The 27,779-nt window shown below is 40.1% G+C and overlaps 1 protein-coding gene across 3 annotated transcripts; it reads right to left on the reverse strand.

Moving 5' to 3' along the window:
• Positions 1-5,233: 5,233 nt before the first annotated feature.
• On the reverse strand, positions 5,234-26,458 carry LOC311055926 (zinc-binding protein A33-like). Of its 3 annotated transcripts, XM_084072198.1 has the most exons (7): positions 26,360-26,458; positions 23,248-23,313; positions 22,086-22,134; positions 20,916-20,965; positions 15,767-15,836; positions 8,276-8,324; positions 5,234-7,017 (listed from the first exon to the last, which is right to left on the reverse strand). In XM_084072198.1, exon 7 carries the CDS (start codon positions 6,942-6,944, stop codon positions 5,529-5,531), a length of 1,416 nt encoding a protein of 471 aa, XP_083928324.1. In that variant the 5' UTR covers positions 6,945-7,017; positions 8,276-8,324; positions 15,767-15,836; positions 20,916-20,965; positions 22,086-22,134; positions 23,248-23,313; positions 26,360-26,458; the 3' UTR covers positions 5,234-5,528. The 3 variants fall into 3 exon arrangements, with proteins under 3 accessions (XP_083928324.1, XP_083928325.1, XP_083928326.1); XM_084072199.1 differs by lacking the exon at positions 8,276-8,324; XM_084072200.1 differs by lacking the exons at positions 8,276-8,324; positions 15,767-15,836; positions 20,916-20,965; ... (1 more) ...; positions 23,248-23,313; positions 26,360-26,458 and adding an exon at positions 8,019-8,110.
• Between the last annotated feature and the right edge of the window lie 1,321 nt (positions 26,459-27,779).

Genomic DNA, 27,779 nt, shown 5'->3' on the forward strand with positions numbered 1-27,779 from the left:
TATATTAATTTGTAGCCTATTGTGTTAACAATAAGCGTGTCATATTAGTCAGATCCGGAATAGTATTATGAAACTTAAAGCCATTTAAAATATTTATACTATTGGTACACACCGGCTGCTCCCAAATAATTAATTACATCATGTTGCCACAACGCTCCTACAGGCACCCATGGACCTCCAGCTGGTCGACCACAGGGCTGGGCGGTGGTACACTGACATACAGTAGCACATGGGTATAATAAATGGGACAGTTTTAGGAAAGGTCTATATGTACTCACTTTGGCTGTTATTGTTCTATTTCCACCATTCTAATGGATTCCAGGGGTGTGTAAACAGGGGTGTGAAGTTGCTCCATAGTTTCCTCTGAAGTGACGCAGTTAAAGTTAACTTACATCCATATTGTCCCGTTATCTTTCATCATCCACCTTTGTTCAGTAATCCCGAACAGAGCTACACTTTAAGTTTACATCAATCATAGCCTCTCAAACCCAGACACATTGCTGCGAACCGCGGTTTGGGTGGGTTCGGGTCAATCAAATATAATTATTAAAGGGGCTACACCATGAATTTTAACTTTTTCTTCATTTTTGTGTGTTTTTGGTCTCCCCCACCTCTCTTCTGTTCCAACAAATACCCGACTTCGAGCATGCAGGCTTTTATAGGCTATCTGTGGTTTTTATGTAAATTGGTCTGAAAACAGTCCGTCAGATTTGTTCCCCCTGCCTACGTCACGTCTGGGAACAATTCCTCCCGTTTTTCAGTTCTAACCCAAAAAAAATAAATATATATATATATATGTATATATATATATATATATACATATATATATATATATATATATATATATATATATATATATATATATATATATATATATATATATATATATATATATATATATATATATATATAAGTACTCAAATTATTTATTTAAGTAAAAGTACCGATACTGCAATATAGAGATACTCTGTTACAAGTAAAAGTCCAGAATTCAAAATTTACTTGAGTAAAAGTACAAAAGTATTGGCATCAAAATGTACTTAAAGTATCAAAAGTAAAAGTACTAAAATATTTGAAAATAGCAGATCTACAAGCTCTCAACGCGTCGCGATGCGACCGTTGAGAGCTTGTAGATCGGCTATTTTCAAATAGCCTATGTATAAAATAGGGCTAAAGTGTTTAATGTATGTTTCATAATATAATCATTTATATTTGAAAAGTAACTAGTAACTAAAGTTTTCAAATAAATGTAGTGGAGTAAAAGTACAATATTTGCCTCTGAGATGTAGTGGAGTAGGCCTAGAAGTAAAAGTATTGGAAATTGTAAATACTCAAGTAAAGTACAAATACCTCAAAATTGTACTTAAGTACAGTACTTAATTAAATGTACTTAGTTACTTTCCACCACTGGTTGGATGCCTGTATGTTGGATGCCGCACAGAATGTTCAGCGCAGCACCGGTTTTAAAAAAAGAAAAAAGACGCACTGACATTTCCATAGGCTAAATCAATGCATTTTGTGCTCGCATCGCACAACTAATACTAAAACTAACGGGGAATACCAGAAAATAATAATATTTTGACATACGGGAAAAACGGTTAGTGCGGATGCGGATATTTAAATTGGATAATATAATTATTGCGGTTGGATAACGGGCGGATAATTAATTTGTACATTTGGATTCGGGTGACGTGAGAGGCCATCCGCGCATCTCTACTACCTACCCAAAATAACAGACATACAAGCTATCAACGCGCTGCGTCATGTCGTGTCAACAGCTTACAGATCTGTTATTTTGGACAGCGTAAACAATGAGACACGCGCGCCACGGAGTAGCCTAACACTAAACCAAAAATATTACATTACGTGGTCAACAACATAGACATGTAACTTGCTTGGAGCTTTTAATGCAGTGGTTCTCAACCTGTGGGTCGAGACCACAATGGAGCACCCAACGCCTGGTGAGCTTGTAGATCTGCTATTTTCACAATATTTATCTGTGGAACCGAGTCAAACAAAATGGGGGGTCCCCAGTTCAAATATGGTTATTTTGGGGGGTCGATGGCCTGAAAAGATTGAGAACCTTTAACAGTAAACATGAACGTAGCGTTTACGTGGGGAATATAATAATAATATAATATATATAATATATAATATAATATTCACCCGCAGCATGGGTTTAACGAGACAGCAGCCAAAATGAAAATCACACTAGATGATCCGATCATCTTATAAAAAATGTAAGTGCTTAAGATTTTAGCCCAAACCCAATGGGACCCGACCAGGCCCGTCGGCACCGGCTGGGCCGGGTCGACGTTTTTTTAAAATCCAAATAAATTCATATATTAATTAATTTGTAGTGTAAGGTAACATTGGATGTGATTTCTCGCAACTCTTTCCCATCAAACAAAGTAATCCAAACTGTTTTGTACTGCTTATTTTGCTTGCTAAAAGCATGATTTTATTAAGACATGACAGCAATATGGAAAAAACGAAAATATCTCAATTAAAAGTATATTTCGTATAATAACCGAATATCATTCTTAAAATGGTTATGGGGCAGTGTATATATTTATATAGCCCTATTTGCTCCAAGCTGTTTTTTAAATAAAATATAGACTGTTGGAATAGGGTGGAATGACTCCTGTTCTTAACGAATTACCAAGATATAATGAGAAAAAAGGCTGCATACCGCAATTAAGCTTGTTTAGAAAAATGACTGACTGGCTGGGCTGGGTCTAATTTGTCAATTATTAGTCGAGCCGGGCTAAAATATTTAGGGGATATGAAAGCTCTAGTTATAAGTGCTCATGTGCCCTTATAGTTGCTTCTTTTTGTTTTCATAGACCTGCGGTTGCTTATTTCTCGCCAAGGCTGCATGGCAACACGGCTCATGGTCCAACGCACAAAGCCATTGCAGTGTCTGTGTGCACTTGGCGGGTGGTTTGAGAAACAGGCGGGTGCTTTTAGAATCCACTACCCCCCCCCCCAAAGCCGTACCCATGTGTGTCTGCAGAATGGCAACTTAGGGGATATAGCAACAACACGCCCACGGGCACGCCTCCACGCGTAATAACGGAGTCTGCATAATGGGGGACGGGTAGCGCAGGTGCTAGAATAACATATTGGGGCAGCGCAGCTCCATTATCCGTATTTAACAGGTTTAGGGTAACGTTTAGGGGTTTAGCGGGCTGCAGAATAGGGCCCTATATACCTTGCCTTAAGGACCTTAATTGTCGTGCTAGTTTGTAATAGACAACAAACTGCCTCTAGTAAAGTAATTGTTCCTTTTTAAGGAGAGAGAGAGAGAGAGAGAGAGAGAGAGAGAGAGAGAGAGAGAGAGAGAGAGAGAGAGAGAGAGAGAGAGAGAGAGAGAGAATCAAGGCCCCTAAACTTTGTTACAATCAAACAACATCTTTGTGCAATACCGTACACAGTCATATAGAATTCAGTCTTCTCAGCACAACCTTATTAGTAAAATGATAGATATGTCCATATTATCAGTTATCACACATATTATGTAGCACCGTGGTCCCTGAGAAAGACACTTCACCCTAACTGCCCTGCCTGGTTTTAGAACCACTGCTTAAAGGGACACTTCACCCAAAACATTTCAATGGATTAGTCACCCCATAGAGACTTGAATTCATGGATATTGTTTTTGTTTTTTGTCTCATTTCTAAGACAATAATTTGATGCCTGGCAGTGGTTCTGGTAGGAGACACAACGACTCGCTGTGTCTCGTACCGGAACCGCTGCCTACCGGTCCGCTGGTCATCAAATTATTGTCTTAGGAATGAGACAAAAACTAAAAAATATCCATGAATTCAAGTCTATGGGGTGACTAATCCATTGAAACAAAGTTTTTTTTGGGTGAAGTGTCCCTTTAATATACATCTAATATTTATTATTCTATCCCCTACATCTTCAATGTAGGGGATAGAACTGTGTGGAAACAATTCAGAGAATGAATCAATGACATCTATAATGTTATCCTTGTGTGTCAGGCTTTATTTCTTTTTTTAGATCAATTTATTTTGTCAAAGTGGTCTATTCAATCACAAAGATGTCTGTAAATGTAAAAAACAATTTCTTCATATGGATTTGATCCATTTCACTCCAGAAACATGCAGGAAAGACCATTACACTAACTTCTGTCACAACATATTTCTGAAACAAGAACATCTGAAAAGCCTACGGCTGATTTTCAAACATGGCAAAAATAGCTGTATTTATTACTTGAGAGGTTTAAAACATTAAACTGCTCTCTTTTATCTTTCTTATTTGGTTGGGATGCCAGTCAGGTTTCTGTGATGGCATCATAGAGGTATAATATAACTAGAGGGCGGATTGCCCCGCCCCCAGCTATCATTTCAATGAATGTGCTCAGTGGCGTTTTGAAGCACCCGGAAGCCTGCCGGAAGTAGAATTATTGAGTCGTTTTTGGACACACCATAGAGTTATGAGCATGCGCACTAGTGTCCTTTTTGCGTCCTACGGCAGCCCGGTTGCCAAGGAATGAACGCGAGATATTTATTAAATACACTCGAGATGCCTATTTATATGTAAATGCATATGTATTTATGTATAATATGTTTACATATTTATATTTATATATATAAATATCTCTCAGTATGTTTTGCTCGTGCATGTATTTCTCCCCGCCTGCAGTTCCAGCTTTGGCCACTGGGGTGGAGGCTTCAATGTTTCTCAGCAACTCTGGGGGCTTGGTTGGCATGTAAGATTGGTCAGTATGTTTTGTTAAAACCCTACAAAATAACCTACTGTTAAAATGCACTCTACACACTGAATGGCCACATCCAATCCAATAAGAACCATACAAGCACAACAATCCAAACCAATAATAATAATCCTATATCCTGTTTAAAGATGTTTACAAAAACACATTCACATATTTAAATACCTTCGCAAAACAATTACCACAGTCCAAAATTCAATAGAACAAAAAATACATTCAAACTCTAAATTCAACTATGGGGTTTTTGCTTTGCTTTTTTTGTGAAGGTTTCTCAAAGACAAAAAAGCAAATCATGGTCAATTATTTTCAGAATTTTAATCAGTCATTCAGTCAGTCAGTCAGTCAGTCAGTCAGTGAGTGTGAGAATCCAGTCCAGGTGTTAGTGCTGGTAAACAGTGAGCAGAGTGGATATGAAGATGATTTGATCATAGTCACACTCTCACTGATGATTAATGAACACTTTGATAAAGTATTGTCTTACTTTATACAACATAATAACCTGCCACTGCTCTCCTGAAAATGAGAGTGTGTCATTAGTCTCCTGCACTAATGAGAGTGTTGCTCCACTCTCTACATAATATCTATATTCTTAGTTGACTGGAGTCTCAGGGGTCTGTATGTCATCCCCTCCTTTTGCTATGTACACCAAATAGCCGATCTACAAGCAAGCTTGGCCATTTTGGCTGAATGTTCATCCCCAGAATAGGGTTTCATGTGGTTAAAGTGTTGTATAATTGGGTGTTTCTGGGGGCGCACGCACGCACGCACATCACTGTATCTTCACAGAGAGAGATGTCTCTACTTGGCAGACTTTGATATCAATGGTTTTAGCATTACCAGCCTCTCCAATATAAAAATAAGGGTAGAGTTTCTCAGTGAAAGTGTCTTTATGAGTGCATATGTGAGTCATGTCTTCAGGGTCGTAGAAGGACACCTCACCCCTGTCATAGTCCAAATGGACTCTGATCCTCTGAGAATTCCTCTTCAATGGAAGGGTTTTTCCACGTCCATTAGTGTACTTCCCTCTTTTCTGATACAAACACCATATTCCATATTTTTGTTTTTGTGAGGCATATCTCTCTCCCTTCCTGTCAACTGACTCTTTAGCCAAACCTATAGTCCATTTAGGATGGTCTCCAACCTCTACCTCCCAGCTGTGTTTTCCTGAACTGAAACCCTCTGAACCCAGAACACTGGCATACTTAGTGAACCTCTCTGGGTTGTCAGGAAGCTGCTGAGTTTTGCCTGTATTCTTCACACTGGTCAGGTCTTCAGACAGACAGAGCCAGGGGGATGCTGTGTTTGGGTCCAGAATGACAGGAGTGAACTTGACCCTCTCCTTCATCTTCTCCCACACTCTGAAGGTCAGGTTTTCCAGGTGTTTGGCCACGTCTATCAGAGCTCCAGAGACCAGCTGTGGTTCTGACAGTTTACACTGGACTCTGGCACTGCTCTGAGTGTGTTTATAACTGCTGAGAAATGATACATTATGTTTCTGCAGTTCTTGATCTACAGCAGAGATACTGTCTGAGAGAGAGGATATCTGATCCTGAATGATCTTCATCTCTCTGCTGATAATCATCCCCTTCTGCTCCTCTTCCTCCCTCAGAGCTGCCAATCTGCCCTTCTCTTCCTCTCTCAGGAACTGGTGGATCTTTTCAAACTCGGCTCTGATCTGCTTCTCTGTGTTCACCACCTGCTTCCTGTTGTGTTGAACCACTTCACTGTATGTCTGTTCAACCTCTTTGTATTGGTTCCTCTTGTCCTGTAGAGACTTGAGGTCAGGCTTCAGTTGGTCCTTCAGGTTATTGACTGCTTGTCCAATAGGAAGCAGTGTGTGACCAGTGGGGTGAGGGAAGTCACATAAATGACACACAGCTCTCTGTTCTTCCTCACAGAACAGTTTAGGCTCCTCTTGATGTTTACTACACAACACCTTGACTTCCTTCTCAGGTGACACAGATTTATGTGTTTCAACAGAACAGTCAGCTAGTTTCTTCAATGTAAAGTCAATAAGTAGATCCTTTGATATTTTTCTCTTACAAATGGGACAGTTCTTGTTTTCAGTTTGTTCCCAGAATGTTTTCAGACAGTTATAACAGAAGCTGTGATGACAGCTTAGAGATACAGGATCTCTGAAAGTCTCTACACACAAGGAACATTCAAGAGAAATGTTCTCTGCCATTTCCTTTGGTTTGTAAAGACTCACCAGTTCACATCCAACTTCAACTCACTGATCAGTGAGTCTCCAAACAGTGCTGCCGAGAAAACAAATGTTCTGTTGTCAGGATTTGTTCTCAAGTATTAAAGAAGTTTGATTTTCTCTATTTTCTTCAGTATAAAAGTATTCTTCAATGACAAGATTAAACATTTATATTCCCCTCAATGTCGTATAAACCTGTATTGTTGTGTATAAATCTTACAGCTTATAATGGCAATACAGCCCATTTCAGCAATGAAAACATTTACGCATAGCAACACAATGCATTGAGAGCTATTTTCGGTGAAAGTAGCCTCCTGAGGGTCAAAGTGGTTAATGGGTAACCCATGCAATTATAATGAGTAGTTAATCATTATTGTTTGATATAAACATCTTTGTAGTCATATGCATGAGTGATATAATTTATAGTATTTCATTTTTTATTTTATTTTTAAGTTTAATGTTCAGAAATAACTAATTATTGTACCAGGTGTAAAAAAAGAAAAAAAAAGAGGGCCAGGGCAAGTAGGAAAAAAACTATTCTACTGTGGAAAAACAACTATAGCCCAATCTTTACAACAATATACATATGATCAAGGAGCAGCATTTAATTTTGTGTTAGCCGGGTGGTCGTGTTTTTACAACTGTCTAATAGTAAAGATCCATGGTTCTGTAGAAAGTTATTTAAATCATAACTATAACACCTAATGTCAGACATTCGGAATATCTCCACCCATATAAAAATAAAATTAACACAATCACAGAGCCATAATGATGTTTTCACAATTCATCATTACAAAGAACATGACTTCTTTCCAGGAACAAGTTTATTAAGTGATGGTGATTGATTATATGAGTGAATCAATGTGCATGTTCAGGGATGGATTATAAAGCTAACAAAACATAAGTATAATGTGTAAGGCAAAGAAATGAAATGTCTGGTTTTGTTTGGACTCATCCCCTCTAAATCCCCACTGGGATCTTCGCCAACAAACTGAACTAGTTGAATTCACACAAAAGGTTCTCAATGGTTACAGTCTTTCTACTTGTCTACACTACATTGTATTTCAACACACTGAACAATGGTCTTCAGTTAGTTTGATGTGTTCTTTACAGTAGTATTAATGTTGAGAGATTCCACTAGATGGCGATCATGTACAACCTGACAGAAAGAGAGTAATGACACAGATCTATGGAGGGGATAATGACAAAGTAGGAATATTATAATGAAAGTCTTTGAACACAGGGACATTCAAGAGAAGAATTCTCTCCCAATTCCTTTGTTTTGTAAAGTATCTTTAAATAGCAAGACTTACCAGTTCACATCCAACTTCAACTCAGTGATCAGTGAGTTTCCAAACAGTGCTGTAGAGAAAACAAATGTTCTGTGCTCAGGGTTTCTGCTCAAGTTTTCAAGTGTGATTTTCTCCATCAGTATAAAAACTATCCTTCAATGACAAGATTAAACCATTTATATTCTCGTCAATGTCCTGTACACATGTATTGTTGTGTACACATACAACTTCAGATTGCATCACAGCAAAGTTTAACAATGATAATACTGTCAATTATCTTAAACACTTAAATCCTGTACTTCCCATGTACTACACTAAATATCTTCGGATAAAATAGCCGATCTACAGGCTCACAATGTGTCGCAAAACATTGTGAGCTTGTAGATCAGTTATTTTTGGATAGGGATAGGGATGCAAGGTTCACGTGGGTTAGGGGTTAATTATTAATTAACAATTAGATTTAATTGTTAATCATTACTGTTTGATACCATGATGATGACATCATTGTAATGATGGTACCTTACAGAAGTCATAGCCTATTATTGTATTAGGATTCTTATACTGATTTATATACCTCATATTTATATTATGTATGAATTATGTATAAATGATATAAACATTTGGAAGAACTGCTTTCCATGAAATGAAAGCAGACAAATAAAGTAAAGCTATAAAGAGTTATGTCTCCTGTAATAACATGTAAACATAATGAGTAGGAGGAGCAACAGTTCTACACAGCTGTAAAGACCAACACAAACTCTGGAAACACTGAACCAGGGGCGGATTAACCCTTCGTGGTGCCCGGTGCTTGGACCCGGTTCGGTGTCCCCCGGGAGCGTTTTGTCAACGGGGGGTGATGCGCGCTTTTCGCCGTTTATTATTTTTTTCACGCCGTCTGGTGCACCCCCCCCCCCCCCCCCCCCCCGAGGTTGGTGCCCTGTGCTTCAGCACCTCAAGCCCGTTGGATAAGCCACCACTGCACTGAACATAATTAATAGAACCGTGTTTGAATTTTGTATTGTTTCTTGTAAACGTACAGTACACATGGACAGTGTGCGCGCTTGCGTGCGTGTGCGTTGTCACAGCTGATATCTGTCATGTCAGGCAAGAAGAATATGAAACTATTTCAATGTCTTGGTTTGATCGTCTACAGTGTAGTCCTATGTATTGAATACATACTGTAGGAAACAAGTCTTTTTAGTGTTTTCCTTTTAGCCTTTAAATGCTTTAGTACGGTAACCAGACACTTCGCCCTAAAACCATTTCGCCCCCGTTTTTGAGCGGACATTTCGCCCACCCCCAGACATTTCGCCCGGACATTTCGCCCTCCCCAGACGTTTTTCCCAGACATTTCGCCCACCCCCAGACATTTCGCCCGCCCACCTCCAGACACTTCGCCCAGACATTTCGCCCTGCAATTATATTGTGCATAGCTCCGTTTACAACTTGTTCTACTGTTTGATTGATGGCAGTTTGCATAGGAAAAGGTACAAACGCCTTAACTGATCACCAGCTATCTGTGTACTTTAATTGCTTTAATTGGCGGCAGATGGCCCATTCCGCACCTCCTGGATCTAGGTCTATTGAAATTTCAAGACAAAGGAATGGAATGTGACCTGCCTCTGTGATGCATCTGTACTGTAATGACAATAACAGAATAGCAGAATAAAAAGTATTGCAAATGTAAATGTTCCTTTTCTCCTGTCTTAGCGTGTGTGTGTGTATGACTCCTGGCAAACCTGTTCACCGCTTGGCTTGTTTTACAAATAGGCCTAAAACATGTCTACAACCCAGTCCAGAACTGACAGAATACAAACATTTAGATTCTGCTGGATCTTCGTCTGAGGAATCAAGCATGACACGTAAATCAATCAAACAATGCACTGAAAAACAGGCCACTGAGTCGATAATATAATCTATCCCCAGCCTAAATTGTTGTAATTGTTAGATTTGGCTTGAATCATTCTTTCTGAATGATTACACTTGAAAACAAATTAGATTTAGGAATGTTATTCCTAAAGGCTTCAGAAATTAATAAAAAACATAATGATGCATGGACAGTTTAGCTATATCCTGTCTTTTGATTGGCATTTTTGTTTTTTATTTGCTCCGCAGTCACAGCGGTATATGGAGAACGGGGTAAGATGAACCACTTTTTACTTATGTTGACCTCTAGGCAAGGAAAAATTAGATGGAAGTAAAATCTAAACATTTACTAAAACTTCAAGATGTTTTCTATCAATTGAAATCATGAGTGTGCATCTATGACAAATGGTTGTAAAAATATGGGTTCTTAAAAAAAAATGGTAATGTGGTTCAACTTGCCCCAGGTAAGGGGTAAGTTGATCCTAGTCAAGGGGTAAATTTACCCATATGATATTTTGCATTTTGAATTTTTGAACTTCAACAAATAATGTATTCACGTATCAACAATAATTTAATAACACATTTCCCTTTTGCAAATAGTCTTATTTATTGTCTTAATGGTATTTAAACAATATAAAACCAATTAAATAATGTTTGTTATTCAGAACCTTTAATATTTGCAAGTGTTAATACAATATTGAAAACTTACTCTTAAATGAGTGTATTCCTCCAAATGAAAGGTCATACAGCATCATTTGAGAAGCAAATACATAATAAAAAAATATGAATAGTGATTAACATCAGGTCAATTTACCCCAAGGCATTTGGTTCATCTTCCCCCATGGCCACCATTTTGACCTAACCTGGCTAAATTAATGCTTCAGGCTTTTCTTTAGCTAAATGATTCACATGGTTTTATACATTGGAATATCACCAACATGCATGATATATAAGTTTCAACCTGGGTACATTTGCTTTAAAATAAAAAACATTATACCAGAAAAGTAAAACATTAACTTTGACCAGCAAAAAACACTTTTTTTGTGTAGAAATATGCTCATCACTTTGCCCATGTGTCTCTCAACTTCACAGCCAGGTGGAAATGATGGGTGTGTCCTGATTTTAAGGTCACATGACAACTCATGTGTATAGTTTTAAAGATACAGGGGGTGGTTCAACTTACCCAGAGGTTCATCTTACCCCGTTCTCCCCTATCTGTTATTTGTGTGCAATTTGATAAGTCTGACTGCAGCACCCAGTCAGGTTTACACAATAAAATCCAGAGTTTTGATTTAACTCTGGGAGTGTAAAAGACCCTCAAAGCTAGCTTCTTCTCTCTGAGGTCACCAGCCTCAGCACCTGTTTGATGTCCTCGCCGTCAATTTGCAGCAATCATTGCAGACTTGATTGGCCCATCTCAATGGCTGGGCTTGAATAACTGGAGGAGGTGTGAGCTTGTAGACCGTGTGGGGAGGGGGGGTCGGTCAAGTGGTCATTAGAGGTGTTGGTAAGTGTTGGGAGGGGGGTTCTTCTGATACTTTAGTAGGGGGTTCTGATACTTTAGTAGAGATCAATGAATGAGAGAGAATGTAGTGGGTTATGCTATGATATTGTGCCCCCACTTCTGGTTAGTACTGTAGTTACTTCAAAACAAACTAATTCTCCTTTTTTTGTCCTCTTGTTTTACAAATAGGCCTAAAACATGTCTACAACCCAGTCCAGAACTGACAGAATACAAACATTTAGATTCTGCTGGATCTTCGTCTGAGGAATCAAGCATGACACGTAAATCAATCAAACAATGCACTGAAAAACAGGCCACTGAGTCGATAATATAATCTATCCCCAGCCTAAATTGTTGTAATTGTTAGATTTGGCTTGAATCATTCTTTCTGAATGATTACACTTGAAAACAAATTAGATTTAGGAATTTTATTCCTAAAGGCTTCAGAAATGAATAAAAAACATAATGATGCATGGACAGTTTAGCTATATCCTGTCTTTTGATTGGCATTTTTGTTTTTTATTTGCTCCGCAGTCACAGCGGTATATATTATCTGTTATTTGTGTGCAATTTGATAAGTCTGACTGCAGCACCCAGTCAGGTTTACACAATAAAATCCAGAGTTTTGATTTAACTCTGGGAGTGTAAAAGACCCTCAAAGCTAGCTTCTTCTCTCTGAGGTCACCAGCCTCAGCACCTGTTTGATGTCCTCGCCGTCAATTTGCAGCAATCATTGCAGACTTGATTGGCCCATCTCAATGGCTGGGCTTGAATAACTGGAGGAGGTGTGAGCTTGTAGATCGTGTGGGGAGGGGGTCGGTCAAGTGGTCATTAGAGGTGTTGGTAGGTGTTGGGAGGGGGGTTCTTCTGATACTTTAGTAGGGGGTTCTGATACTTTAGTAGAGATCAATGAATGAGAGAGAATGTAGTGGGTTATGCTATGATATTGTGCCCCCACTTCTGGTTAGTACTGTAGTTACTTCAAAACAAACTAATTCTCCTTTTTTTGTCCTCTTGTTTTACAAATAGGCCTAAAACATGTCTACAACCCAGTCCAGAACTGACAGAATACAAATGCCCCTGTATTGCTGATTGTTCAAGATAATTTCAGTAACTGTTGAAAACGGTGTTCAAAACAGTGTTAATGTATAATATAATACAATATAATACATGTGAAAAATTGTAGTTTTTTAAGAGAGGACTGTATGGTTATAGGGGTTGAGGCTATGTCCACCACAGGTTATAGAGCATGTATTCAAAGATCACACTTGATGGCAGTTTATGGGTTTTATGTAGAATGGTAGTTGGCAGGTAGCCTACAAACATACACACACACAGATCAATTCTGATACAATGAACTGTTACCACATGAACTAATATTGCACTATAAAGACATAAACTATAAACTCACTTCGTCAAGAACGCATTCTTAGGTGCATATGTTTGTGTGCACCTATATAATTCAATGTGATTGTCAGCAGTGAGAACTGATGATTAATGTTGCTAGATTTTGCAAGAGAAATAAGCAACTAAACAAGGTATATGAAAACTAGCCCCAAAAGAGGCCACATGAGTGCTAAAGCCTGTATATTGGTAGGTGTTGTGATCTTGTAGATCTGCTATTTTCGAGAAAATGAATATATGTGGAAATATATATATATAATACAATACAATATAATATAATAGCAAAACGCATCACATTCTCTCTCATTCATTGATCTCTACTAAGTCAATATCACCATAAGGTACATTTGGGACTTAGCTTCTTTTTTTTTTTAAACTGTGCTTTTCCATTTAACTTTTTACTCATTGTATTAAGTGGATGTTGTACTGTTAGAAATGCATGTTGGTCAAGCTACCACACCTTTTATGAATTAACTGCAAGCAGACAATATACATGCAAACAGTAAAATATGTCCAAATTCAAAGGGTGGACAATGACAGGGTCAGTTTTAGGATTTAATTGGCACATGTTGGACCTTCTGTTAGCAACTTAGCTCAGTTAGCAATACTTTTTTAACAGATATATTTCAAATTTCAGAAAAGTTTTTATATTCATTGATATTTCAGTATGACAGAGTGGACATGCTAAGCTTGTACTGGATTGACCACTTGACCCCCCCCCCCCCCCACACACTTCAGTAAGTGGTCCCCTGCCACTTCCTGGCCCAAGGTGTGAAATGGGTGTGTCTTGAAATGCCCTTTAAAAGGCAGTCCACCACCAGCACCAGTACAACAGTACAGTGAAGACAGTACAGTGAAGAAAGATGCCACGACAACAGAGAGCTACCAAGACGCCAGCTCGCTTCTCTGACTTTGTTCAGCCTTCGACACAGCAGCGGAAAGCCAACAGACAACAGAGAGCTACCAAGACGGCAACTCGCTTCGCTGACTCTGCTGGGCCGGGGCCAGCCGTGCCTGCCACAGTACCAGAAGCTGTGCTGGCCACGGTACTGGAACCAGAAGCTGTGCCTGCCGCAGTACCAGAAGCTGTGCTGGCCACGGTACTGGAACCAGAAGCTGTGCCTGCCGCAGTAGCTGAACCCGAGGAAGCTGAAGTAACTGAAGCTGAAGCTGAACCAGCCATTGTACCAGAGCCTGCAGGAGCACAAGCGGATGAACTTCAGTATACCATCATAGAGGGCGGTACAACGCGTGGTGGCGTGCTGCTGGTTGACAGCGATGGTTTCCGATACGTCTGTAAGAGCAAAGGAATCGGGAAAACATCCTGGCGCTGCCATGTACGAGGAAAGACGAAGTCGAAGCAATGCCCTGCTACAGTTAAGCAAGTTGGAAACGTTTACACACCAGGACCACATGACCACAACCATGAGGGAACCCCTGGCGTTGAAACTAAGATCAACATCTTCAAAAAGGTCAAGGAACTCTCTCTGGAGAATGTCTACAGATCAGCTGAAGTCATCGTGGAGGGTGTGGTGAGGCAGGACTTGGACGAAGATGCGATGTGTTGTGTCAATCAAATTCATATGGCCAGAAATGCGAATAGACACCGCCAGAAACACAGGCCTGCAGATCCAATCAGCTCCGACTTTGAATTGGAAGAAGCTCACATACCAGAAGGATTTCTGCAGAAGGACATCACCGTTGAAGGGGCACGCCATCTCATATTCGCCACAACCAAGCAACTGAGGCTCCTCCAGACTGTAAAGCAGGTGTTCCTGGACGGCACATTCAAAGTGGTGAAAAAACCTTTCACTCAGCTTTTTAGCTTTCACGGGTTTCTGACGGATGAGGATGAAAAGTCTGTCAAGCAAGTGCCTCTGGTTTACATCCTAATGTCACGCATGCGCAAGCGTGACTACGTTGCAGTGTTCCAGGCCATCAAGGACCTGGCCCCTAACCTGAACGACGACGGCATGGAGATGGTGACAGACTTTGAGAGAGCTATTTGGAGCGCTGCACGCAAGGTGTTTCCTGGCATGGTTGGCCACGGATGTAGTTTTCATTGGGCTCAGGCTGTCTGGCGTAATATCCAGCACCTGGGCTTGGCAGTGCCCTACAAAACCAACCCAGATGTCAGGACACTTAGTACCCCTGTGCTGTTTATATTTTGACTAATAAAGTGTTCACTCAATCAGGTAATATGTGTATGTGTGATATAATATATTCAGTTTAATGTTCAGAAATAATTGATGTTCCAGGTAAAAAAGAAAAGAAGTAAAAAAGAAAAGAGATTTCCGAAAATATTGTTATAAATTATTTTAAGCCTGAAACCAAGCCATCCAGGCTCCTGGTGAATCATGACCATAACATATTTGATTTTGTATCAAAGCATATTTGAATATTAATTATATTATATACTATATTTAATAAATACATTTTTTTGCCAGGATGGCTTGGTTCCAGGCTTAAAACAATTCATATCAATATTTCTGGGGGGGGGGGGGGGGGGGGGTCGAATTATGGGATTTCTATCTGTGGCAACACAAAATTTCCACCACTGATATGCCGTATAGAAAAACTATTCTACTATTTCTGGAAAAAGTTAACTTAGCTCAATCTTTACAAAATATAAATCTGATCTGATTCGACTTACAGTGAAAATATACAGTGTATTTCAACACACTAAAACACTGGCCTTCAGTAAGTTTGTTTTGATCATTCTGTTGTCATAAACGTACCATGTGATGTGTTCTTTACAGTAGTTGTAATGTTGAGAGATTCCACTAGATGGCAGTCATTATTAGCCTCCTGAGACAAAGAGAGAGAGACACAAGAATGGATGAACACAGTGTGAGAAATACAAAGTTACACACAATATGACACATAACTCTGTACACAATATAAATCTGTGTGGTTTCTGGTTCAGGCCTTACTTGTCAGGACCACCCAGGACCCCAATAGAAACAAGCCCCTATAGGGCTTTTTGTGTTATTCTTTTAACAATCATTGTAAAAATCGTACCACTGTACTGTTAACAAAATGTAAATAAAGTATTCAATCAATCAATCGAAAGGAGTCCTGTGTGTTCATGGTCCTTGTCTGTAGACTAAAGGGCCATTCACACTGAGCACTATTGTTCTAAGTCAAGTGGATGACAGAGTTCACACCAAATATAAAATAAAATACAACGGTGAACAATTTACAATTTAGTGTTTAGCAGACGCTCTTAATCCAGAGCAATTTACAGTAAGCAAGGACAACACAACAGGGGCGGACTGGCCATTTGGCGTACCGGGCATATGGTTGTGGGCCGGTTTGGAACCACCACCAGAGACCAGAGAGAGAGAGAGAGAGAGAGAGAGAGAGAGAGAGAGAGAGAGAGAGAGAGAGAGAGAGAGAGAGAGAGAGAGAGAGAGAGAGAGAGGGAACATTGCTTATGAACCATCCATTTAATGCATAATACAGAGTCACCAATGGATTAACATGATTTATTATTTTCATACTTCTAAGAATAATGTCAAATTCACGATGATGAAAGTCACTACGTTTTGTTGTAAAAGGTATAGACTAAGTGTCTCCCTGTCTCATTCAGGATTGAATAGTCCTGATACTCACACATGCATAAACATACATGCCCCTCTCTACCTATAAGAACTCATTACGCCACAAACATCCATCCACACCCTCACATCTGTGAACAGCTTCCTCCTCCATTACCAAGCTCTGCACCATGGCTGACCAGGCCTTCTGCTCAGCTGCACCACACCAGTGGAACAGCCTTACTAACAGCTTAAGGGGACCCTGCACTCTTTTAAGACTAAAATCCTTTTTATCCAGGAAGACCTTTACGCAGAAAGGTGTCAACTCCTCCTGGCTATACAAAGCTTAACATGTAGAGGCTCATTGTTTTAAGTTATATTAAATCAAATAGATGAATAATGGAATGATGGCTGGACCTCAAATGTAAAAGAAAGACTCATGGTGTAACGTCTTCTGTAGGCCTACTTTTTAGTGACTGACCATATTTGTCTCATTATGTTTTATTTCTGCTTGACTGAACATTTCTCAGAATAAACTGAGATCATAGGTCTGGTCAGGAAAGAGAGGAGAACGTGAGTGCATGAACCAGGATCAGCTGAGAAGTACTTCATTGTTGTGGTATGTGGTCAGTGATCCACCAGGGCGCCCCATCCTACTATAATTCTAGTAACCCGGACGGTGGACGGTGGTAGCTGCCTTGGGTCGACTCTTGATCAAACTGCGCATGCGTCGTTGCCAGGTTTCGCGAGAGAAACAAGCAGCAAGGTCTATGAAAACAAGGCCAAACGAAACGAACCCTACAAGCAACGAGGTCTATGAAAAGAAGGCCAAACGAAGCGCCTTCACACGTATACCTTGCCTCTTGGAAAACAGCCGATCTACAAGCTCACAACGCGTCCCCACACCCACCTGCACTTTCACAACCAACGCCAAAACACAATACCACCAATATTGCCCCTAAACCGCTTACAATAGTCCTACATGGCAACTTAGCCTGCTTCCGCACCATAGACCCCGCCCACTCTCTGAGTACAATTCTTACTGTGGAAAGTAAACACACCAGACTTTTTTCGCACACACACGCACACACGATGCACATACGCACACGCGCACTTTTAGACCCAGTCCTATTTTAAAAGTCTGCGTATGTGCGACTCGCGTATCCGCGCGCCTGGTGTAGCCGCTATCATTGATAATCACTTGAATCTAAACAAAAGCGCTGTACGCACACGCTCGATTTGAAAAGCCTGGTGTCGATCGGCCGTTACGGATCTGTGTATGTGTGTGTATGTATGTGTGTGTGTGTGTGTGTGTGTGTGTGTGTGTGTGTGTGTGTGTGTGTGTGTGTGTGTGTGTGTGTGTGTGTGTGTGTGTGTGTGTGTGTGTGTGTGTGTGTGTTTGCAACGGGACCCGGGGCGGGGGGGGGGGCGGTCGAGTAACATGCCTACGCCATTCTCCGTGCTGTGTGTGTGGGTGGGGGGGAGATGAATCTGATCGCACCACAAATTGGGTCCGCGGCCGTGTATGCGTGGACACGCACGTGCGCATGCACGTTAGGGAGCCACGTGTCACAATGTACATTATTTGTGTTTGCGCGACGCCCGTGTGTGTGTTCGCGACGGGAGGATGTACCGTGGTGTGTGTGTGTGTGTGTGTGTGTGTGTGTGTGTGTGTGTGTGTGTGTCTGTGTTTGTGCACGTGTTTGTGTTCTGTGCCTCCACGACGGGATGTGCGTGTGTGTGTACACACGACTACACCATTGGTTCTCAAAGTGGGGTCCGGGGACCCCCAGGGGTCCTTGAGGGAGTTCTAGGGGGTCCCCAGCTAAATGATAGATTAGGCACCAAATGGACCCTTATGGGTCTGTAACTCTGAGAGTCTACAAATGGAACCAAATGGACTCTAAGGGGTCCATTTGGTTCCATTTGTACACTCTCAGAGTTAAATACACATAGACTTTACTATACACTCTCAGAGTTAAATACATATAGACTTTACTATATAAATTGGGGTCCAAGACATAGAAATGCCATTAAATGGGGGTCCATAGCCCTAATGCATGTCAAACTGGGGGTCCTTGAAATTAAAATGGTTGAGATTCACTGCTAGAGCCGTAAAAAAAAAAAGTCTCTTATGGGGGTCCCTGGCATATCTTTTCAAATGGGGGTCTGCGGGCTAACAAGTGTCAATTTGGGGGTCCTTGACATAAAAACGTTTGAGAACCACTGCACTACACAGTACAAACTCACTTTCGATCCCTGATAAACTGTCTGTTCTCAGCGCATAAACCAAACTGCACACTTTGGGTGCTCATATTCCCCTACGGGTATGGTCTAGTAAGTATTTATTTTTTACAAGTTATGTAACAGTATGGCATTACAGTAAGTTGCACAGTAGCTGTTAACTGGGGAAACAAATATATGTTTAAATAAAAAGACAGTAATATATAGTCTCTGTCTGCATCACAGCATTTATATGAATGAGTTTGGAATATTGTATCATTACACACTTGCTTTCTCTGCTGAATGTGTGGATTATTAATGTCACAGTACAGCAGCATTAGATTGTTCTCTGTCATACAGTAGTTACACCATGGCTGATGACAAACACTATAGAGCACCCATGATGTATAAACTACCACACCAGTACTAATGCCCCTTCCTCTATAAACTACCACCAGCACACATTCTAATGCCCTTTCTTCTATAAACTACCACACTAACACACATTCTAATGCCCCTTCCTCTATAAGGAAAAATCAGTTGTTCAATCCTGTTACTTTCAGTTGAGGAAGCCATTCCTGTCAGCCCCCGATCTCGAAAAGGTCATTCATGCTCTCATATTATCACACCTTGACTACTGCAACTCCCTCTACTCTGGTCTTAGCAAGAAAGTCACATCCCGCCTGCAAATGATACAGAACTCTGCTGCTAGATTACTTACGAATACAAAAAAACAAGACCATATCACACCCATACTATCCGCCCTTTACTGACTGCCTGTGAGCTCCAGGAGTGATTTTAAAATGTTACCTATTACTTATAAAGCCCTGCGTGGGCTGGCCCCTATTTATATCTTTGATATGCTGTCCCCTCTTAAGTCTGAGCGCATTCTTAGATCCTCAGATAAGGCCCTCCTGTAGGTACCAAATACTAACCTAGTAACCCAGGGTGACCGGGCCTTCGCCGCCCGGACACCTATAGGCTGTGGAACACACTGCCGGTGCAGCTGAGGTTAGCACCATCCGTGCCTCTGTTTAAGTCACTACTGAAAACCTTCACTAAGTGTTTTTCTTTCTAACAGTTTTCATATGACTGTACACACCCTAATGTTGTTATTTGTTTAATCAAACTGTTTTTCTATTTTTTGTTTTTGTTTTGCAGCACTTTGTAACTTTGTTTGGAAAGGTGCTATACAAAAAAAAAACATTATTATCATTATATAAACTACCACAGTAACACACAATCTAATGCCCCTTCTTCTATAAACTACCACACTAAAGGCCTTTGCAGACAGGGTGCGATTTTTCACGCGGAAAAAACGGACAATATCATTTTTTAAATGAACACATGGTTCTCTATGACCTCATGCACACCGGCTCCGAATTTGCCGTGCGGCAAGTGGCTGCGGTGATACGTTTTTTTTTCCAATCGAACCCAGTTCGATTTGCGCATCTTTTCGCATGCCTCGCACCCTGTCTGCAAAGGCCTTAACACACATTCTAATGCCCCTTCCTCTATAAACTACCACCAGCACACATTCTACTGCCTCTTCCTCTATAAACTACCACACCAACACACATTCTAATGCCCCTTCTTGAGGTGATTTTCGCTGAATTTCAAAACCAAAAGGATTAAGATTTTGGCAGATTATTTTAGAACCAAAAGGATGAAGTCAAATAGTCAAATGATTTGGTGCAGATAGTGTTAGAAAGAGAGTGCAGTAAAAATGGAATCCATCCTATCGTAACAAAGAAAAGTCTTTTTGAAGACGAGATTCTACCATCTTGGTTTGATGTTTAAAAAAAAAACATGGCCGTAGTGGGTTTACACTTAAACTTTGAAGAAATTACAACTTAATCTATGGTGATAGACAATGGTGAGGAAAAAGCTGTTAAAACAGTTACATGGAATAACACAAAACACACTCACTGAGTGCAAAGGGGACACTGGTTCTTAATTTTTCTATAACCATTTCACAAGAAATTCGATTTTTGTTCTGGGACGAAAATCACAAAAATACTTTTGTAAAAGCCAATTCCAATTGAATATCTAATTATACTAAGATCCAGACCGTTCTCTGCCATTTCCTTTGTTTTGTAAAGTATGTTTAAATAACAAGACTCACCAGTTCAACATCCAACTTCAACTCAGTGATCAGTGAGTCTCCCAACAGTTCTGTAGAAAACACAAGCGATTCTGTCAGAATTTTGTTTTCAAGTTTTCATCTGCTTATTATAGAAAATATGAGGATTAAACCGTTTATATTTAGCTTAATATCCTGAAAACCTGTATTGTTGAGATCTTACAGCTTGCAAAGGCATCAAAGCTCAGTTCATCAGTGATATGATTTACTTTGTACCTTGTACGGTAAATGAGTTAATTATTATCCATGCCAGCCTTACAGGCGGTGAGGTGGAGATTATATTTAATTTTACAGTATGTTGTTATATTGAGTAGTCAATCATTAATGTTTAATACTAACATACAGTATCATTGTAATTATGGTACATTACAGGAGTTATATGTTGTATTGTGATTCTTATTTATGCATCTTATTTATAAACATTGTATATGTATTCATAAGTATTTTTTTTCTGTTAAATCTGCTTTCCCTGGAATTAAAGCAGAAAAAGTAATGATAGAAAGAGATCTGGAATAATACGAAAACAGTAGAAGGTGTCAAAGTCTGCAGTTCCACAGAGCTGTAAAGACTTTCAGAGTTAGAGTGTGTGTGTGTGTGTGTGTGTGTGTGTGTGTGTGTGTGTGTGTGTGTGTGTGTGTGTGTGTGTGTGTCCACTTGCATGTGTTTGTCACAAATAATTAGCTGACACCTGTCATGTTTGATCTTCTAATATTGGTGATATGATTTATATTTCATTTATTTAATTCCAGGAGTAAAAAAAAAGCCAAAGCAAGCAAGATAAAAACTATACTGTTTGTGTAAAAAGGTAATAGAGCTCAATACAAAATATAAAGCTTATCACATAATATTGATTTGTGTGATTTTTGGACAAAATCTGTAGGAGTACTGTCAAAAAATGTGTTTTGCACAAATCGGCCTCCTGGTAGCGCTATAAAAGGCCCATGTGAAGAATTTGGGGCAGAGGTTCTGCTGTGGCATCCAGGGAGTGTGTGTGTACAGTTTTGCTGCGATCAAGCCAACGGTGCCAGAGATTAGCTGTCCACAGACGGAGGGGGCGACGGACACACACACGGACGGACGGACGGACGGACGGACACACACACACACACACACACACACACACACACACACACACACGTAACAAATACTCACCAATTCACATCCAACTTCAACTCAGTGATCAGTGAGTTTCCAAACAGTGCTGTAGAGAAAACAAATGTTCTGTGCTCAGGGTTTCTGCTCAAGTTTTCAAGTGTGATTTTCTCCATCAGTATAAAAACTATCCTTCAATGACAAGATTAAACCATTTATATTCTTTTCAATGAATGGTAAATGGTGCATTTATATAGCGCTTTTATCCAAAGCGCTTTACAAAGATTGTGCATTACATTCACCCATCCACAGTTCATACACACACACCGATGGCAGAGGAAACCATGCAAGGCACCAACCTGCTCATCGGGAGCAATTAGGTCAATGTCTTGCTCAGGGACACTTCGACACTAACTCTGAGGGAGCCCGGGATCGAACTGGGAACCTTGTGGTTTCCAGTTTACTCTACCCTGAGCCACTGTCGCCCTTAATGTCCTGTACACATGTATTTGTTCTGTATAAATCGTACAGCTTGCAATGGCATCACATCAAAGTTCAACAATGATAACATTTACTTTCAATTATCTTAACCACTTAAATCCTATACTTAGTTGATCGAATTCCCATGGGCTGCACTAAATATCTTGGCAAAAATAGCCGATAATAGGCTGTGTGTCACAACGCATGTGCATGTGTTTGTCACAAATAATAAGCTGATACCATTATGTACTCGGTCAGAGAAATATGAAATGAGATTTCAATGTCTTGTGTATGTGCATGTGTGATATGATTTACATTTAATTTATTCAGTTTAATGTTCAGAAACAATTGATGTCCAAGTGAAAAAATGGAAGGCAGAGCAAGGGAAAAAAATATTCTACTGTTTGGTAAAAAGTTGACATAGCTCAATCTTTACAAAATATAAATTTGATCAGATATCATTCTATCGTAGAGCAGCATTTCATTTTGTGTTAGCTTGATGGTCATGTTTTTACAACTGTCTAAAAGTTCTATAGACAATTATATTACAATTCAAATAAATGTAACAATAAATGTTCTGGTTTTGTTTGGCCTCATCCCCTCCAGACCCCCCACCCACTAGGATCTGTACTACAGTATACACTGAACTCTTTGATTTCACTCACAACTTAGTAAATGGCTACAACAAATATCTACAGTGTATTTTGCTTTGATCATCATTATTCTGCTTTCATAAACGTACCATTTGATGTGTTCTTTACAGTAGTTTTATGTTGACAGACTCCACTAGATGGCGATCATTAGCCACCTGAGAGAAAGAGAGAGAATGACACAGAGATAGAAGGATGGATGAAGACAAAATGTGAGACATACAAACTTAAACAAACATATTAATATAATGTATTCCCATTAGAGAAAATCCTGAAACATTAGAACCATGCAGGCTACACAATATAAATCTTTGTGGTTTCTGGTTCAGTCCTTACTTAATGAATTGAATAATTAATTCATACTTGAATTGAATACACAGGACCACAATGGAAACAAGCCCCTACGGCTTTTTGTGTGTGTGTGTGTGTGTGTGTGTGTGTGTGTGTACCGTACCTACTGTATAATGCATCATTCAGAAATCAGAAGGACAAAACATTCTGTATGGCTGGATATTTTAGTGCATTATTATAAATCTGGTGTCCTATAACTTTCCAAACAAACAAAACCTGGGTCAGACACATGTGAATAATCCACTGAGAATTACACATAACAAGCCTACAAGATGTGTAGTTTTTATAAAGTGCTTCAGTTCAACTACAATAATTCTGGAAAAAGGCTCCCTCAACACATGGTTTCTGACAAAGGCTCCCTCTTTCTGACAGAATGTGGGAACAGAAAAATGTAGACTATAACAAAATAACATTTCAAATAGCCTATTAATATTTTTAGCGGCGCTGGCGCCGCTCTATACATAGTATAGAGCGGTCCTGCTCTATACCTGGCTTTTCCGTCAACGTTCTGATTGGTCAGGTCTGTCAACGTTCTGATTGGTCAGGCCCGCCAAGGTTCTGATTGGTCAGGTCCGTCAACGTTCTGATTGGTCAGGCCCGTCAAGGTTCTGATTGGTCAGGTCCGTCAACGTTCTGATTGGTCAGGCCCGTCGAGGTTCTGATTGGTCAGGTCCGTCAACGTTCTGATTGGTCAGGCCCGTCAAGGTTCTGATTGGTCAGGCCTGTCAAGGTTCTGATTGGTCAGGCCCGTCAAGGTTCTGATTTGTCAGGCAAGGGGACTATTCATGACATCACTATGATGTCATGAATATAGAATTAGATGTCTATATAAACAATGACTAAATAAACAATGAGTAATATCTAGAAATATTTAGTAATTTAATTTTATTATTCATTTGGCTAAAGTCTCCTTCTAGGTAAGTTTTTAGCGGCGCTAGCCGCTCTATACCTTTAGGTATAGAGCGGATCCTGCTCTATACCTGACTTTGTCCGTGTTCACCGTCAACGTTCTGATTGGTCAGACCCGTCAACGCTCTGATTGGTCAGACCCGTCAACGCTCTGATTGGTCAGACCCGTCAATGTTGGTCAGACCCGTCAACGCTCTGATTGGTCAGACCCGTCAACGCTCTGATTGGTCAGACCCGTCAACGTTCTGATTGGTCAGACCAGTCAACGCTCTGATTGGTCAGACCCGTCAACAAAGTGATTGGTCAAGCTTCACATGACACGAGTGTTTATAAACACATTATAAACACATATCGATGACAAAATGTATCAAAGGCGCCGCTACCTTCACACAGGGTGTGATTTTTCAAATCAAAACAGAATCCTGTATTTGACATTTATATCCATTTGACCATTATATCAACGGTCCATGGTCCTTGTCTGTAGACTTTAATTGTTGAATATCTTGCAGTAGAAATGTAGCACATCAGATCTCAATGCTTGTCTTGCATGTCCACAACTAAAGACTGTCAATACTCTTACAGTCATAACTGACTCTACTGTCACTAACTTAAGACTGGGACGAGAGAGAGAGAGAGAGAGAGAGAGAGAGAGAGAGAGAGAGAGAGAGAGAGAGAGAGAGAGAGTGAGTAAGTATAAAACTGCCATGGTGTGCTGTCTGTTATGCCTCAATGGTGTGTGTGAGTGTGTGAGTGTGTGAGTGTGTGAGTGTGTGAGTGTGAGTGTGTGTGTGTGTGTGTGTGTGTGTGTGTGTGTGTGTGTGTGTGTGTGTGTGTGTGTGTGTGTGTGAGGGGGTGTGAGGGGGGTGGGGGTGGGGGGGGGGCGCCCGAGTTGAAAATATTTGCATACGTGTAGCATAAGTTCAGGCATTGTAAGTGCAACAAAAACATACTATCATAAAAAAGGTTTTGACACAAACACACCAAACCCAGCCAGCCAGCCACACACTCACTCACTCTCTCCTAACCTTTCTTCAGGTTATTGACTGTTTGTTCTAGGAAGCAGCTTGTGACACACAGTTCTCATAGAACAGTTTACGCTCCTCTGGATATTTAGGCCTACAATACAACATACTGTGTAGTAGCTCTGAAACATAACTGTCATACCATGACAGTCATGGACCCACTTGGTCCTGGTTTTCGATTTTTTTTTTTTACATTTACAACTCTCACATGTACATAAACGTTCAGATTTCAAATATAAAGTGCTTACCCCAAAGCCACGGATGTAAAAAAGTTGAGGCGGAGCGCGATAGGTACCCGTATCTCCCGTATTGTTCAATAAAAAGCATTTTAATCCGATCGGCGGCCATTTTTTTTATTTTTTTGTAATGTATCAGGGTGCAATACACCTCCCAACCAGTAGTGTCGCATAGTTGAAAGCATCGGAGAAAATTCAGGGGAAATGGCCGGCGGTCGGATTAAAAAGCTTTTTATTGAACAATACGGAATATACAGGTACTTAGACCTTTAGCGGCTCAACTTGTTACATCCGTGGCTTGGGGGTAAGCACTTTATATTTGAAATCTGAACGTTTATGTAGATGTAGCAGTTGTGGATGTAAAAACAAAAACGAAAACCAGGAACAAGTGGTTCCATGACACTTGTGACAGACGAGCGTCATGTGAACCATGGTTAGTTGTGTAGTAAACTAAACATCCTCCTTTTTGATTCAGCCAGTATCTGTATCTCAGTTAATTGTTAAAGGCTATTCGATATTTGAGTATTTCCCCCTACAATGGGGCAGTTCTTTTAGTTTGTTCCCAGGATGTTTTCAGGCCTTTACAACAGACACACGAGTTCTGTAAGTCTATGAACAGATGTGGCAATTCATTTAAGTAAGAACATCTGAATGATTTGCAAATATCTTTAAACAATAAAACTCACCAATTAAATCACATTTCACTTCAACGCAAGGTTTATGAGTCTCCAAACGTGTAATTGTTCCACTGAGATGTAACACACCTTGTAATGGCGTCAGTTCTGTATGAAATTTACTTTCGATTTCAATATTAACGTGTACTAGCTCCTGCAAAGCTCCTGGGAACAACAAGTTGTCTACTACTCCCCCTACTGGCCATAGACATCTTAACAACCCCTATTGTAAGTTATATTAAATCAAATAGATAAATAATGGAAGCTTATTGGAACAGGACTGATGGCTGAGGCTCAAATAGAAGACAGACTCAGTGTAAAGTCTTCTGTACAGTGACTATATTTGTCTCATTATGTTTCCATTCGGCTTGACTGAACATTCTCCTTTCGCAGAGTAAATTGAGATCATAGGTCTGGTCAGGAAAGACAACAGTATTGAGGGTGGATGAACCAGGTTCAGCTGGTAGAAGGGCTATAGCCTTATTTATGATGTGCTCTACTCAGTGATCCACCCGGACACCAGGGCAGGAGAGTAAGTTGCACAGTAGCGGGGAAAAAATGCAATGGGTTTACCATTTATGATTCAAAATATTATCTTGAAGTGCCTGACTGTTAATTGGGAAAACACATGAAGTTTAAATCATAAAATGAAAAGACAGTAATATAGTCTCTGTCTGATCACAGCATACATACATGAATGAGTTTGGAATATTGTATGCTTTTACGTTTAACCATTTAAACCCCATACGTTGTTGAGCCGAGTCCCTCCCACAAGTCATAAGCTCACAATGTCAAAAGTGGTCCCAGAGTACGGATGCTGCGGACGAAGTGGTTAAAAAAAATACATTAAAAAAACTAATTTACTGTAGGCTATATGTCCACCATACAATCATGCTCAGGTTTGCCGTTTTGGGTAAACAGGGGAGTGGCACAGTGTGAATTAACCATGGAATGAACACAGGAATGACCCTGGCAGCATATCAATGATCCAGGTGTGTTTCATGTTCAGTACTAGACTAGTAAGACTACAACTACTTCTAAACCACAACTATCCAGACAGCAGTAGAATGACTTTGGGAACAAACACCTGACATGAGACAAAAGACATGGTGACAATGAACATTTTTTTCATCATGTGGAATGGGAAATGTATTTGTCTCCTGAGCAACAACTTGACAGCAATGGTGAAGAAAGGGAACTTGGAAAGACACTTAACCACAAACCATTTGACTTCTCCAGCCGAGAAAAAGAAAGAAGCAAGTGAAATCTCAGAGCAGTATTATGCATTTGTGTACCGTACATGCAACTGGATAAAGAGCTGTCATCACATCTGCAGCACAGTTGGTGAAGAAAGAGAACTTCCAGACAAACCACAAATCATTTCACAACATTTTTCGAAAAGACACAGAGGTGAGAATAAGACAGAAGGAAC

This window comes from Gymnoscopelus microlampas (genome assembly GCF_963454915.1).
Source record: "Gymnoscopelus microlampas genome assembly, chromosome: 11".
Taxonomy (NCBI): Eukaryota; Metazoa; Chordata; class Actinopteri; order Myctophiformes; family Myctophidae; genus Gymnoscopelus; species Gymnoscopelus microlampas.